The sequence below is a fragment of the Bipolaris maydis genome (genome assembly GCF_028858645.1).
Source record: "Bipolaris maydis strain C4 unplaced genomic scaffold PSV08scaffold_10, whole genome shotgun sequence".
NCBI classification, from domain to species: Eukaryota; Fungi; Ascomycota; class Dothideomycetes; order Pleosporales; family Pleosporaceae; genus Bipolaris; species Bipolaris maydis.
Window position 1 is genome coordinate 1,075,972 of NW_027093866.1, and position 13,990 is coordinate 1,089,961.

Below are 13,990 nucleotides of genomic sequence, written 5' to 3' on the forward strand. Positions count from 1 at the left end.
CGAACGGGCGAGGGAGCTGTGGCGCTAGGCCAGAAGCGGCGACGCCCCAAGGCTTAATTTCCACTGGCTTGGCAAGGCGGCGAAGCAGTTCCGTCCATCCACACCGAAGCCAATAAGTCCAACGCCGTCTGCTTGCTCCACCCCCCATCCATATGCATGTGCACACACACGCCCACAGCTGCACGTCTGAGGAGAGTGCATCGCCGCCAGCAACAGGTGAGACGTGTGGGTATATGCTATGTGGGTGTGTGCAGCGCACGACCAGACGAGCTGACGAAGCGGTCCACTGCTGCGAGGGCGCGACGGGGAAAATGTTTGCAAACAAAAAGAAAGTCGCTGACACGCCCTGCAGACTCTGCGACGCTGACACTTGGCCGTGCAGACTATTTCGGGATAGCGATAGCGATCTCCCAGGCGCACAATGCTGATGGCGATGGCGCGTGGAGACTGGCGCCTGTGCTGCTGTATCGCAGTTGCAGTGGAGGGGTTGCGTTCAACGGGCAGCCCGATAAGACGTTTCTCCTGAGCAAGCTGAGCATTCCCTGCTGCGATCGCCGGCCAGCGCACGACTCGAATAGGTGCCAGCGGGTGCGAATTGACGCCTCGTCTCCCGCTTCAGGGCGTCTCGACGCCGGTTCATTTAGCCAACACGAGAGCCACGGCCGCTATTAGCAGGCAACCTGCCCATGTCGTCTTAGCACCAGGCACGCCCGCCCTGCCACTGGCCAGCCGACCGCCGGGGGACCACTTGGGACCTGCGTTAGTCCTGACACCCGCTGGACCACTTGCATGGCCTCGACGTCTCCGCCCCTGTCGCTTGTCCTGCCCACCCCCCTTTCAGTGGCCACATGTTTCCGGCCCGCGCTACGACGCTTGCAATCTCCCTTTGCTACATAAGCTGACGAAGTGCTCGCCCTTCAACTTTTCTTCTCCACTTCACAGCCAACTTTCGAGCATCAAGTCCCTGACCTTCGAGTCGTCCATTCGTTGTCCTCAACCTAATACTATCCTTAATAATTCAATCTCGCCAACCCTCTTCCAACCTCTTCCACCACCCACTTCATCCTTTACTTTTCAAGTTCTAATACCCAACAATCAAAATGCGTTACACCATTGCCATCGCTGCCTTCGCCGGCTTCGCCGCCGCTGCTCCCGGCTACAACGCCTACCCGGCTTACCCCGTCGAGACTCCCAGCCAGCCTCCTGCTGCCTCAACCGAGTCTTGCACCACTGAGGTTCCTCACGCAGCTACCTCAGTCCCCGTCTACCCGGTTGAGACTCCCAGCAAGCCTGCCACCTACCCCGTCGAGACTCCCAGCCAGCCTCCTGCTGCCTCAACCGAGTCTTGCACCACTGAGGTTCCTCACCCAGCTACCTCCTCGGTCCCCGTCTACCCGGTTGAGACTCCCTCCAAGCCTGCTACTTACCCTGCTGTGACCCCTTCGGTCCCCGCTCCCCAGCAGAGCTACCCTGCTGAGACCCCCTCGGTCCCCGCTCCTCAGCAGAGCTACCCCGCTGAGACCCCCAAGGTCCCCAGCCCTGACACCACCACCTCTTGCTTGAGCTCCACCACCATCACCGTCACCGTCCCCTACCCTACTGGTACTGGTGTTCCTCCTTCTCCCTACGTTCCTGGCAAGCCTTCCGTCCCTGTTGCTCCTTACCCATCGGCCCCAGGTGGCGGTGCTCCCTACCCATCTGTCCCTGCCGGTACCGGTGTTCCCCCTCCTCCTGCTGGCACTGGATACCCCACCAAGACCGGTGGTTACATCAAGCCTTCCACTCCTGCTCAGTTCACCGGTGCCGCCTCTGCTCTCAACGTCGGTGGCTTCGTTGCTGGTGTCGGTGCTTTCGCTGCTTTCTTCTTGTAAATGTCATCTTCTTCAATCCAGCTTGCTACTTAGTAGGCTATGACTTTACATGAGTGCATTGCATAGAGGTTTAGGTCTTCGCTTATAGGTGCGCCCTTGGTATCGCAAAGGGTAATTGTAATTAGTTGGGTTGATTTGTAGCAATTGAACTTGAAACACCAATTTTCTCTTCTGACTGATATCCACTTTTGAACATCGCCTGTGACACTGTACATCACTTGAATTGTTATCCAAGTTCTCAGACCCCTCCCAGTTTTCTCCCAAACAACGTCTCCCTGAGTGAAGACTGAATTGTTCTCAGAACGACCCTCTGAAGTCAGCACTACAAAACGAAAGGAAAGGAAAGCCATAGCACGACCAAATCCTCTGAGCTGCAGTCGAAATTTCTCCATCGAACTACCCCCGGGCCTCCGCACTCGGACCTCCATTCCGAATATGGAAACCAAGCGCCCTTGCACACAAGACCATCAAATTTCCGGCGTTTCCCAATCATGACACGCCAACCCAGTCACACCTTCTATGCCTGGTGGGTGGCCTCGTGCAATCCCTGTTCACCACAAAATCCGCTTTCCCACGGCCTCATTTCCCTTTTCGCGCCGTTTTTAATCATAAATTATTCAACCACCACCCCCCCCATTCCCTCCGCACCAAGGTCTTAGCATGGGGAAACAAGCAACCTCCCCCTTCTAACTCTGTACCCGTTTTTTTTTTGCGCAATCACTTCCCTTCCCACACCCAAAAATAGAGAGATTGGTGTGGTCTTTGCGTTTTCCTCCTGCATTTTAGTCATATTAAAATGGTTCGTGTCTGTCCGCGTTAGTACATTGTTAATGCAAACGAGCTTTGGACTGTGTAGTGTAGTCTTATGTTGTCCAAGTACAATTTTTTTTTTGGCCTGCTCCTCACTTAACTAACGCAAGCGAAGGTCTGTGAGACCGATGGACTCGGCTTTATTATATGCCCGCTGTCGCAGAGGGTGTCAGATGGCGGCGTATTTATGCATACTGTGTACGAGAGCATTGTGTGCATAAGCCTTTGGGTTCATTAGAAGGATCTCACGCGGAGGGATGTGCGCCTTAGGCATGCTTGCGACTTTCGTTTCTAGTGTAAGGACCACTATGGAGTAATACTACTCCGCGAGATTGCATTAGGTTTGTTGCTTCTCTTTGTTCTTCTCAGCCTCTGCTCCCTTGCGCACAACATCAACCGTAACCATCGCTTTTCCCTTTAATCTATCTAGGTTGACGCCGGATGCTTCACAAGTCGCAAATAAGGTTTATACAGGCTGATAGTCATAAAACTGTGTTTTTTTGTTCTTTCGTGCCTTTTGTGGCTAAAAAAGACTCATGTGAAGGGGAGGTTTGTGGCTTACGGGAAATTGATGGGTGGTGGAATCAGCGGGCCTGAGCGTTTCATTAGGCGGCGTTGTAGGCGCTTTTGGGGTGACGATGTGAGGATGCGGAGCCGCTCCTACATAAAATAGGTTCCCGTGTATGCACTTATGTACTGTGTGCTTCGTACCGGTGGCAAAGGATCGGGTGGCACGATTGTGGGAGGGAAGGTACGGTCGTGTAGAGATTAGGGTTGTTTTTGTGGGCGTTAGTGTGTGTGTGGATAGTAGTAAACTGGATTTGCGATGTGTTAATACCACCGATTTTGATTTTTGTTGCAGCTGTCTCGAAACCTTTAGACGTCAAATGGTTGGTATTCTATTTATCATAGGCATGTTCTCGACGATTGGTAAGAAATATGGGGGTACCGAATGTCCTTTGGTGCGTGACCAAGGTTCTGCCACATAGTTGGGAACAGGCTTTTCTGTCTTAGATCAATTACAACATGATTGCCAGTACAGCGCATTGTTATGGATTTAATCTTCTGAACGGTGTCTTATGTTGGGACTATCGCGGTATACCTGCGAGATCTGGTGAATAGAGTGGTGGTGATTTCTCCTCCGTCGAACAGCCAACGCAAGGCAGAGACGGTACGAGGCATTGATGTCAATACTATTGGTAACCCAACAACCAGCGTAGGGCAACAGGACTCTACAAGATAGAATCTGTATTGGCTAGGACAGCAACAGGACCTCTTTAAGATCAAACTGTCACTCAATCCCTACTGAAAAGTCATAACCCGTCATGAGAATCATTGCAATCCTTTCGGCCTTTGCGGCCACAACTATCGCAATAGTGTTCGATAAATCAACCATAGAGCTCACTCCGCGGGTATTCGTCACAAACCCCAACAGCTGCCCAACTTCCTTCATTCAACCATATGGCGATTTGCCAAAAAGCCGCAGCTTTGTGCCCCGAGACGTCTTCCAGATCAGCCGAGTGCGACCCACCGAATTCTTCGTACCCGACGGCTGGGCCGCTACAACTGCAAGAGACAAATGCACCGTCTTCAACATACCCTTTGATACCGACAAAGCCAGAGGCAAAACCTGCAATCTCGTCTTCAACTTCCCCAACCAAAAGCAAGCGCCAGGCATAACCCGCATGATCGGTCCAGGGCGCTTCACGTTCTATCCCTTTGCCCATAGCGCCCGGATCCCTCTTCCCATTGTTACAAACTGGAACAATAAGCCTCCAATTAGCATTACACCCCCGATTCTCATGAAGCAGCTTGCTCCCGGCAACAGTTACGTTCTTAGCTCGGGGCCGTGCTTTATTGGTCGGGAACAAAAGGGAATGGTGGTGAGGAGCGGTATGCTATGCTCTGAGAACACTTTGTTTCAGTTTAAACAGAGCAACTACAAGTGTCCTATGGGACTCTATCTGATCCTTTCGGAACCGGACGGTAGCGATTAGTAAGGTTGGAGTGGAACAAGGGGCAGCTACTGGAGTAGAATGTAATGGAGATCACCAATGTTGTATTATGCAGGTCCTAGTATTATTTGGGAAGAGGGGCTTTTTGTGATATCTGTCGTCTGGATGCAGAGTTTTGGTGGGCTTTGCAGAGGTCAAAGAATAATTGATTACTATAAAGCACGTTCAATCCTTCAATTTTTCATATGCACACGCTTCTTTGGCTCGATGTTCGTTTCATTCCAACGTAGACGGATCCTATAGTTGTTCTAGGCCTACCTTGGAAGTTCAGATGCTCTAGTGCTACTATAGCAGGCAATTCGCATAGCGTGAGACCGAGGGCGGGGCTCTATCGATAGTGAGTCACGCTAGTGGCGGGGATTCGGAGGAGTCAACTCTAGAAAATCGTTCCCCGCCACGGTTATTTCTCATCAACACCAAAAATGTCTATTGACTTCCCTCGCGAGGAGGAGCGCGTGCTTGCGCGATGGAAGGAGATCGACGCCTTCCTGAGGCAAGTTGAGCTGGTAAGTGGTTGCGATTTCTTGCGCCCTTTTCCAACATACTTCACGTGCCCCTCTGTCGGCTTGTCTGTTGTGATCTTGTCTTGTTATAGCTATATTGCATAGCCCGTGACAGCCATACCTCATGTTTTTGGTACTAATAATACCCAGTCCAAAGGCAAAGAACCATACACCTTCTACGATGGACCGCCGTTCGCGACCGGATTGCCTCATTATGGCCATCTTTTAGCGTCCACCATCAAGGATATTATTCCGCGTTACTGGTCCATGAAGGGTCGTTACGTAGAGCGGAGATTCGGCTGGGATACCCATGGTGTTCCGATTGAGTACGAAATCGACAAGGAACTGGGCATGTCTGGACGTGATGCTGTACGCGAGATTGGAATTGCAAAGTACAACGAAAAGTGCCGCGCCATTGTCATGAGATATGCGACAGAATGGCGATCTACCATCGACCGTCTTGGGCGCTGGATCGATTTCGACAACGACTACAAGACCATGGATACCAATTTTATGGAATCCGAGTGGTGGGTTTTCAAGCGCCTCTTCGACAAGGGCGCTGTATACCGTGGGTACAAGGTCATGCCCTACAGTACAGCGTTGGCAACGCCTCTCAGTAATTTTGAGGCTTCTCAAAACTACAAAGATGTCCAAGACCCGGCAGTCGTTGTTACATTCCCACTTGTCAACGATCCAAACACATGCTTATTGGCATGGTAAGTATTTCTGCTCGCTCTTTGCTTGTCAATTTCCATAAATTGGCAATACTAGCTTGCTTTTGCGGACATGTGCTGATATTTTATAACAGGACCACCACTCCATGGACACTGCCATCCAATACTGGTCTCTGCGCGCACCCCGATTTCGAATATGTCAAGATCCTCGACGAAGCATCCGGAAAACACTACGTTCTCCTCGAAACACTGCTACGTACACTCTACAAGGACCCCAAGAAGGCCAAGTTCAAGATTGTTGAGAAGATCAAGGGCAAGGACATGCTGGGCTGGAAGTACGAGCCCCTCTTTGACTACCTTTACGATGAATTCAAAGACTACGGCTTCAAGGTCTTGAACGACACCTACGTTACAGCCGATAGCGGTGTGGGTATCGTCCACCAGGCGCCCGCATACGGAGAGGACGATTACCGCGTCGCACTCGCACACGGAGTCATTTCCGATACCAGAGTACCGCCAAATCCAGTCGACGATCAAGGTTGCTTCACTGCAGTTGTTCGCGACTTCGAGGGTCAGCACGTCAAGGCAGCAGACAAGGGCATCATCAAGCACCTGAAAGGCACTGGACGCTTGATCGTAGACTCGCAACTTCTCCATAGCTATCCTTTCTGCTGGCGATCTGATACTCCCTTGATCTACCGAACTGTTCCCTCATGGTTTATCAAGATTCAGGACATTGTTCCACAGATGCTGGAGAACATTGCAGGCTCACACTGGGTTCCTTCGTTCGTCAAGGAGAAGCGTTTCGCCAACTGGATTTCCAACTCGCCTGACTGGGCAGTTTCAAGAAATCGTTTCTGGGGTACTCCACTCCCGATCTGGGTCAGCGATGACGGAAAAGAGCTTGTGTGCGTTGGCAGCGTAGAGGAGCTGAAGAAGCTTAGCGGATACGAGGGTGAACTCACCGACATTCACCGTGACAAGATCGACCACATTACCATTCCCAGCAAAGAAGGCAGGGGTACGCTCAAGAGAACCAACGAAGTCTTTGACTGCTGGTTCGAGTCTGGCTCTATGCCCTACGCTAGCGCGCACTACCCATTCGAGAACGTGGAGCAGTTCGAGAAGTCTTTCCCCGGAGATTTTATTGCAGAGGGTCTCGATCAAACTCGCGGTTGGTTCTATACCCTCACAGTCTTGGGCACACATCTTTTTGGTAAACTGCCATTCAAGAACTGTGTCGTCAACGGAATCGTGCTTGCAGAGGACGGCAAGAAGATGTCAAAACGTCTAAAGAACTACCCCGATCCCAATCTTATCATGGACAACTACGGTTCCGATGCTCTGCGATTGTATCTCATCAATTCGCCTGTCGTCCGCGCCGAGACACTTCGCTTCAAGGAGGCGGGTGTCAAGGAAATCGTTTCCAAGGTGTTGCTACCACTATGGAACAGCTACCAGTTCTTCGAGCAGCAGGTATCGCTCCTGAAGAAGGTCGCTGATCTTGACTTCATGTTCGACCCAGCGGCTGAGAAGACAAATTCAAACGTGCTGGATAGGTGGATCTTGGCGTCCTGCCAATCGCTGTTGAAGTTTGTCAACGAAGAGATGGCTGCATACAGACTGTACACTGTCGTCCCGCGATTACTCGAGCTTATTGACAACACGACCAACTGGTACATTCGCTTCAACCGTCGCCGACTGAAGGGTGAGTACGGCCTAGAGGACACAAAGCACGCACTCAACACACTCTTCGAAGTCCTCTACACACTCTGCCGTGGACTCGCACCTTTCACACCATTCATTACGGACAACATTTATCTGCGATTGTTGCCGCACATCCCTAAGGATCTGCACGCAGAGGACAGCCGTAGTGTACACTTCCTGCCATTCCCAGAGGTCCGTGAGGAGTTGTTCGATGAAGCCGTTGAGCGTCAAGTCAAGCGCATGCAGTCGGTCATTGAACTTGGCCGTATCTGCAGAGATCGCGCGAACAAGGGCCTCAAGATCCCGCTCAAGACGCTGGTAGTCATCCACCCAGAGCAACAATATCTCGACGACATCAAGTCACTCGAGACCTACATCTTGGAGGAACTGAACGTGCGAGAAATCGTGCTGTCAAGCGACGAGGAGAAGTACAACGTGCAATACTCTGCGACAGCTGACTTCTCTGTTCTGGGTAAGAAGCTCAAGAAGGACGCCGTCAAGGTCAAGAAGGCTCTGCCAAACCTCAAGAGCCAGGAGATCAAGGATTACCTGAAGAGCGGTGAGATTGTAGTTGATGGCATCAAGCTTGAAGCCGAAGACTTGATGGTCAAGCGTGGTCTCGCACAAGACTCTAGCAACAAAGACCAAGAGTTCAACACTGACAATGATGTTCTCATTATTCTCGACGTGGCGTCGTACCCTGAGCTTGAGCAGGAGGGTCTTGCTCGAGAGGTCATCCGTCGTGTCCAAGATCTGCGCAAGAAGGCTGGGCTAGTACCCACTGACGATGTGGGTATGGAGTACCGAGTTTTGAGCGATCCTGACGGAGTGGGCCTTGAGAAGGCATTTGAGAACCAAGGACCACTGTTTGAGAAGGCTCTGAGAAGGAACGTTGACAAGCACGTCATCACTGAACTTGATGGCAAGATACCCGAAAACAGCAACGAGAAGGTGATTGCAGAAGAGGAGCAAGAGCTTCACAAGGCAACGTTCATGCTCCGGCTGGTTAAACTGTGAGGAGCATGCAATACCACTATGCCTCCAGCGGATGGATTCCTGGATCGTTTAGTGGGCCCATAGTAAGGGCTTTGATGGCATGACAGCGTAACGTAGATAGTCGAAGAAATGACAAAAACAACTTTCAGTCAAATGCAAGAGAAATCGTGAACTTTGTATGTTACCAATGATATTTACCGACCCATGACTTCTACCGCTGCTTGTACGCTTTCTGAACCAATCGTTAGCTATATACGAATGACTCGGCGACCACATGTAGTCTTACGAGATAGCATTCTTTTAGTTTCATGAATTCATTGACGCACATGTCTTTGCGCACGTTATTATAGTCTGCAAGAATACATTTGCCGTATAATGAACTCTAAAGAATGTTAGGGTATGATAAAGAATACACAGTGCAAGGGCCGAGAAGTGGGGGATGAAGTGGCGCACATACTTCTTTTGAACATTTTGCAGCCGCAGTGGCGAGTTTGTCGATAGGGCGAGTTCGTCCAGGCATCTTGATGTGAGTAACAGATGACAATGTCAAAGGGGTGATGTCGTGAGGCGCTGCAAATGTTTCTTCCATGTGTCGATGAGGTCAATGGCAGGGTCCACTGCACTAGACTCTTGGCACTGTCGCTGTGTGAACGGGCGACCAACCACCCGCACAACAAAGCGCGTTGCTCTCACGCAGGCGGGCGCAGCGGGTTACCCCGTCACCCATGCATCGATACGTTTTGTAATGCTTAGTCGCTGCGCGCAATCCTTCCCTTTGACGCGACTGCACCGCATACCACTTTTTGGTTGCTCGCACACTTCCCGGGCTCATCAGCTACTTCCATGTTGTCGCGAACGCGCCGGAGACGACCGAGTCGCGTGCACGAATGCTACCCCCCATGACACAAAATGGACGTGACGCGAAGGACCTGACCAGGGATGAATTGACCAACGAAGGTATGTCTTGCTCCCTTTATCGCATTGATTCTGTTCTCCGTACTGATATTCTTACAGTCGTCGAAACTCTATACGACATTATATACCAAGCGCATCATTCGCAGGATAAGTCGTCGCGCGCCCTCTTTGATGCATGTGACAAACATGTCGAAGACAACCGTCTAGAACCTAAGGATAGCGCTATCCTATACCGCTTTCTAGCCCACCTACAACACGAGGACCGAGAGGGGGAGGATCTCCTAAGTCGCTTCCAGCGCATGCTCCGAGACTATTTTGACATCACTGTGGGGTATGGCGACGAGGCCGACGACATTGAGCCCGCAGCTGGGCTCGATGCGACACAGGGAGGAACTCAGGCAGGGCCGGGACGGTTGCCGAGGACAACAAGCTTCGATTCATTCCTCGATATGACCGCTGATAAGGTTGCTGGGACTGACCATGGTGACCTTGCTCTACGCCCCAACAGACAACCTCAGCAACACGCTCCCAACGGCCATGGCAGCAGACCTAACAGACAGCGTGCTACATCGGACACAGAGGCGCATTCGTACCACCAAGCTGGACTTCCCATTCGCAATAGAGTAAATGGAATTGCGCCTCAACGCGCTACTTCAGGTCCACAGCGACCGCCTCACAAGCGTAGCGCTTCTGCGTCGAGTCGTGGCAGTTTACAGATCAGAAGAGGTGGACAACCGCTGACGTACAAGCCCACCGACGATGCGGACCAAGACAGTTCCACCGACCACACCACCAGCCTCGATCTTTCCCACATCCAAATACCTGGGGTGAATGCGCCAATACCTAATGAACCTTACCGACCTACGCGCCAGCAACCACAACCACAGCGACCATATGTCTTCGAACCGTTCAGACCCTCCGATACGCAATTATTTGACAATGCGGAAACCCTTGAAAAACAGCGACTTCATAAGGTGACAAGAGAATGCATATGGACATGGCACCGTCGGACGCGAGATCGTTTGAACATGCGAGAGGATATGGAAAGGGCAGCAGCAGCGTTTGAACGTCGCACCCTGCTCAAAGCCTCTCTTTTGCAGCTGCGGGACACAGCGCTTGTAAGGCGATCCAGCCGAGAAACAAATCGCTTTTTCGAACGACTAGAAGCCAGAGCAGACAAGGCTCGCAGTTTGTTCCTGCTCACAAAGGCTTTTACACACTGGGCGAAATGTGCTGAAGAGGAGGTCCAGCGCACGTCAGTTGCGCGCCGGCACATTCTGCGTACAAGGTTCTTCAATGGATGGCGTGAAATCACAGCAGTCAACGAGCTCAAGATTCAACATTTCGCTTTAGCGAAATTCCTCTCCATATGGCGCGCACGCACCGCTGCTATACGAGGTACTGAACAACTTGCGGTTTCGTACTACGAAGACAAGATCGTCCGGCGAACATGGGATACCTTGGTCAAAGAGTATCTTAGTAGAGGTGCATCAAACTGGCATGATACACAAATAGCCAGGACTACGCTGTTGAAGTGGCGTGAGATAACTGAGATTATGAAAGAGAGAGAAACGTGGGCAACTGACCGACGGGATGGAATAGTACTGCGGAGGACGTTTAAAGCGTGGCAGCAGAAATCGGATGCTGTTCAAGCCCTCAAATCTCAAGCAGATGACTTCCGGAAAGCCAGCCTGCTCCGCACGGCTTTGCATACGATGCAGAAACAAGCACAGCTCGAACCTAAACTCCGCCAATTCCAGACACATTGCAATGCTCGCTTGCTTCGCTCAACTTTCGAGAATTGGCGTAAGAATGCTAAATTATCGCGTCGGGCTCGTATCATCGATCGCATCCGACTTTTGCGCAATGCCTACACGACCTGGAATGACAAATTGCGTATCAAAGCACTTGAAGAGCGTATCAACGACCGCATTCTCATCGAATGTTTGTACAAGTGGACTCTTGCGTCTCGAGTATCTCTTTTTCAGCGTGTTCACGATCGACAGCTCAAGGAGACAGTTTTCTTATCTTGGGTCACGAAAACAAATCAGCGTGCCAACACTCTCGATGCTGCTGAAAGGCGGTTCGCTCAGTTCAAGCGTGCCCAACTGTTGCGGACATGTTTGCGCAAGATGGAAGTTATCACTACGGAGAGAAGAGCTGAACAGTTTGCTGTAACAGCCGAGTATCAACAAAGATTGAAGGAACGCATCTTTGCCAAACTCAAAGAAAGACAAGTGCATTTCCAGCAGCTGAACCAATGGTCGGCAGATGCACGTTACTACGTGCTTTGTAAACATACCCTGAAGACCTGGAGTGAAGCTACTCAACTTGCGCGTCGCAACCGCCGGCGCGACACATACTCTCAAGTCCGTAGAACGGTAAAGACAAATCTTGTGCGAAGGGTGTTTGGACATTGGAGAGACAAAGCAAGCCACATCGTAGGATTGAACCAGCGAGCAAATGATATGCTGGAGAACCGCACCATACAAGCCAGTGCAGAAATCATTCGTCGATGGCACGACCGCACGCTCACCCTTCGCCAACAAGATGCCCAGGCCACCAATCTACATGCCTTCAGGATTACCTCCGCTTGTTTGGCCACATGGGCGCAACGCATGGATGACATTCACATGCTAGAAGGTCAAGCCATTGCTCTTCGACAAGAAAGCATTGAGATTATGGCTGCAGGCACCCTTAAGAAGATGGGCTGGCGTCTCTGGAACATTCAGAGACAAGAAGATAATGCGAAAGCGTTATTTAACCGGAACTTTGAAAAGCATGTCAGAGCAATGGTTCGCTTTTGGGCGGAGCGTGCTACAGAGCGATTTGTCGAACGGTCTGCAAGCCCGACGCCTAACAAACCGAGAGCGCGGAGAGTCGATGATAGAGACCGTGATGATGGTAGGGGAGGTGAAAATGGTACGGTCAGCGCCGAAGGCAACAGAAACCATGGGAAACAGAGGGATCTGGAGCCGTCTGGCGATGAAACCCAGTATCTGGAGGCTTGGACAGCTTTTGATCAGGATGCTTTGGATCTGAACAAAGACCTTGATCTCTCCCTTTCTCTCACACCAGAGCAGCCTCCACGACACCCCATCCTCACACCTAATCCGTACGCTCAGGCACCTACACCATCTTCTACGCGTCCGCTAAATTCCATGCTCCGCCGCCCAAATACGTACCCACAACCGGAATCAGCCCTGCGGCCTCCCCCCGCGACCATCATCGAGGACGACGAGTCAGATCTCGATTTTGGGGATGGCCCGCAATCAACTTTCTGGACAGGAACCCCCATGCCACCAACAGCAAGCAAACCCGGATACCTGAAAACACCATCAAAGCGCAGTCTAGCCCGCGCCAAGCACCCTGAACTTCCTGCTAGTCCCGAGAAGCAGCGTGCTTTCAGCCCTGTACGACGACCTTTGGCTTCAATACTCGAACGAGAAAGAACATCACGATTAGGCACTATGAGTGCTCCACCTGTGCAAAGCTCAAGACCTACTAGTTTTGGTGACATAGGCGGCGTGACGAGTTTTGAGAGGAGGCTGAGAGAAGGTGGATTTGGAGGGAGCGTTGCTGCTGCTGGTAGTAGTAGTGCGGCAAGAGGGGGGAGGATAAGAGGTGGTGCGAGACCCAGAGTGGGATTTGGAGATGTTAGTCAAATGGGTTGATTGATTCACTTTTGCCTTTTGCGAACTCAAGGTGGGCTTTGGATATTGAACGGGACATTTCGTGCTGGTGAAAGAACATGGTGGAGTTTGCATTGCGTGCGGCGTCTTTGTAGTTAGTATTATAGCGCCTGTTTGTGTTGTGTGTATGTCAGGATACCCCCCATGACTTTTATCTTTCGCTTTTCAGAAAAGTTATTGCGAGTATGTCGTAGAGGACCATGAATGTACACGACATGATTTACTACATCTAAAAGCAACTTCGGGACGATGTTACAGCGAGACTTGTGGAATAACGCCAAGCTACCTTGCACCCGATACCCGTTTTTTTTTTGCCACAATCCGATCTTCGGTGTCGTGTGATGATGAGAGAGTACATAGTAGGGTTAGTGCGGAGACCCCGCAATCTACTTTTCTCTCCATGTTGCACTACTTATCCACTGTGGAACCTGGCATCGCCGTTTCTCCGAGTACAACGCCGTTTCTTACTCCTACGTGCTGTGTATACCTATCTCATGTATTTACCGATGCTTACCCCAAAATCCCATCTGTAATGTAGTTAGCTCCGTTAAAGCTAACAGAAGCAAACAAGTTGGACACCTAACTACTCAATAGCCTATGGAGTATTGTCTTCATGCTGTTCAACAAGTCCACACCTCGGTGCCACCGCCGATAAACAGCCTGGTTTCCACATTAGGAACCTGTATCTTGCCCGTCCACGCGCCCCCTTCTAGTAATTTTTTTTTCGTGAGCGGGGGCTGACTGCACTTGCCTTTTTCCATCTGCACCAAAAAAACAACGTCCCGAGCCCCCCCGCATTTTTTCCCT

The 13,990-nt window shown here is 51.1% G+C and overlaps 5 protein-coding genes across 5 annotated transcripts; 4 read left to right on the top strand and 1 right to left on the bottom strand.

Moving 5' to 3' along the window:
- The first annotated feature begins 943 nt into the window (after positions 1 to 943).
- On the top strand, positions 944 to 2,046 carry PSV08DRAFT_314425 (uncharacterized protein). Its single transcript, XM_014227709.2, has one exon. The coding sequence runs from the start codon at positions 1,101 to 1,103 to the stop codon at positions 1,869 to 1,871; it is 771 nt and encodes a 256-aa protein (XP_014083184.2). The 5' UTR covers positions 944 to 1,100; the 3' UTR covers positions 1,872 to 2,046.
- A 1,960-nt stretch (positions 2,047 to 4,006) lies between these two features.
- PSV08DRAFT_353530 (uncharacterized protein) lies at positions 4,007 to 4,678 on the top strand (the record flags this gene model as incomplete). Its single annotated transcript, XM_066092863.1, has 1 exon — positions 4,007 to 4,678. One exon carries the CDS (start codon positions 4,007 to 4,009, stop codon positions 4,676 to 4,678), a length of 672 nt encoding a protein of 223 aa, XP_065948811.1.
- A 440-nt stretch (positions 4,679 to 5,118) lies between these two features.
- PSV08DRAFT_226860 (tRNA synthetases class I-domain-containing protein) lies at positions 5,119 to 8,729 on the top strand (the record flags this gene model as incomplete). The annotated part of the gene is made up of 3 exons (XM_014227707.2): positions 5,119 to 5,202; positions 5,350 to 5,915; positions 6,008 to 8,729. 3 exons carry the CDS (start codon positions 5,119 to 5,121, stop codon positions 8,595 to 8,597), a joined length of 3,240 nt encoding a protein of 1,079 aa, XP_014083182.1. The 3' UTR covers positions 8,598 to 8,729.
- Positions 8,730 to 8,733: 4 nt separating this feature from the next.
- Positions 8,734 to 9,144, bottom strand: PSV08DRAFT_6580 (uncharacterized protein). The gene is made up of 3 exons (XM_014227706.2): positions 9,034 to 9,144; positions 8,863 to 8,958; positions 8,734 to 8,808 (listed from the first exon to the last, which is right to left on the bottom strand). Exons 1-3 carry the CDS (start codon positions 9,094 to 9,096, stop codon positions 8,788 to 8,790), a joined length of 180 nt encoding a protein of 59 aa, XP_014083181.1. The 5' UTR covers positions 9,097 to 9,144; the 3' UTR covers positions 8,734 to 8,787.
- Positions 9,145 to 9,463: 319 nt separating this feature from the next.
- Positions 9,464 to 13,272, top strand: PSV08DRAFT_377698 (Sfi1 spindle body protein-domain-containing protein; the record flags this gene model as incomplete). Its single annotated transcript, XM_014227705.2, has 2 exons — positions 9,464 to 9,533; positions 9,591 to 13,272. The coding sequence occupies 2 exons, from the start codon at positions 9,464 to 9,466 to the stop codon at positions 13,163 to 13,165; spliced, it is 3,645 nt and encodes a 1,214-aa protein (XP_014083180.1). The 3' UTR covers positions 13,166 to 13,272.
- Between the last annotated feature and the right edge of the window lie 718 nt (positions 13,273 to 13,990).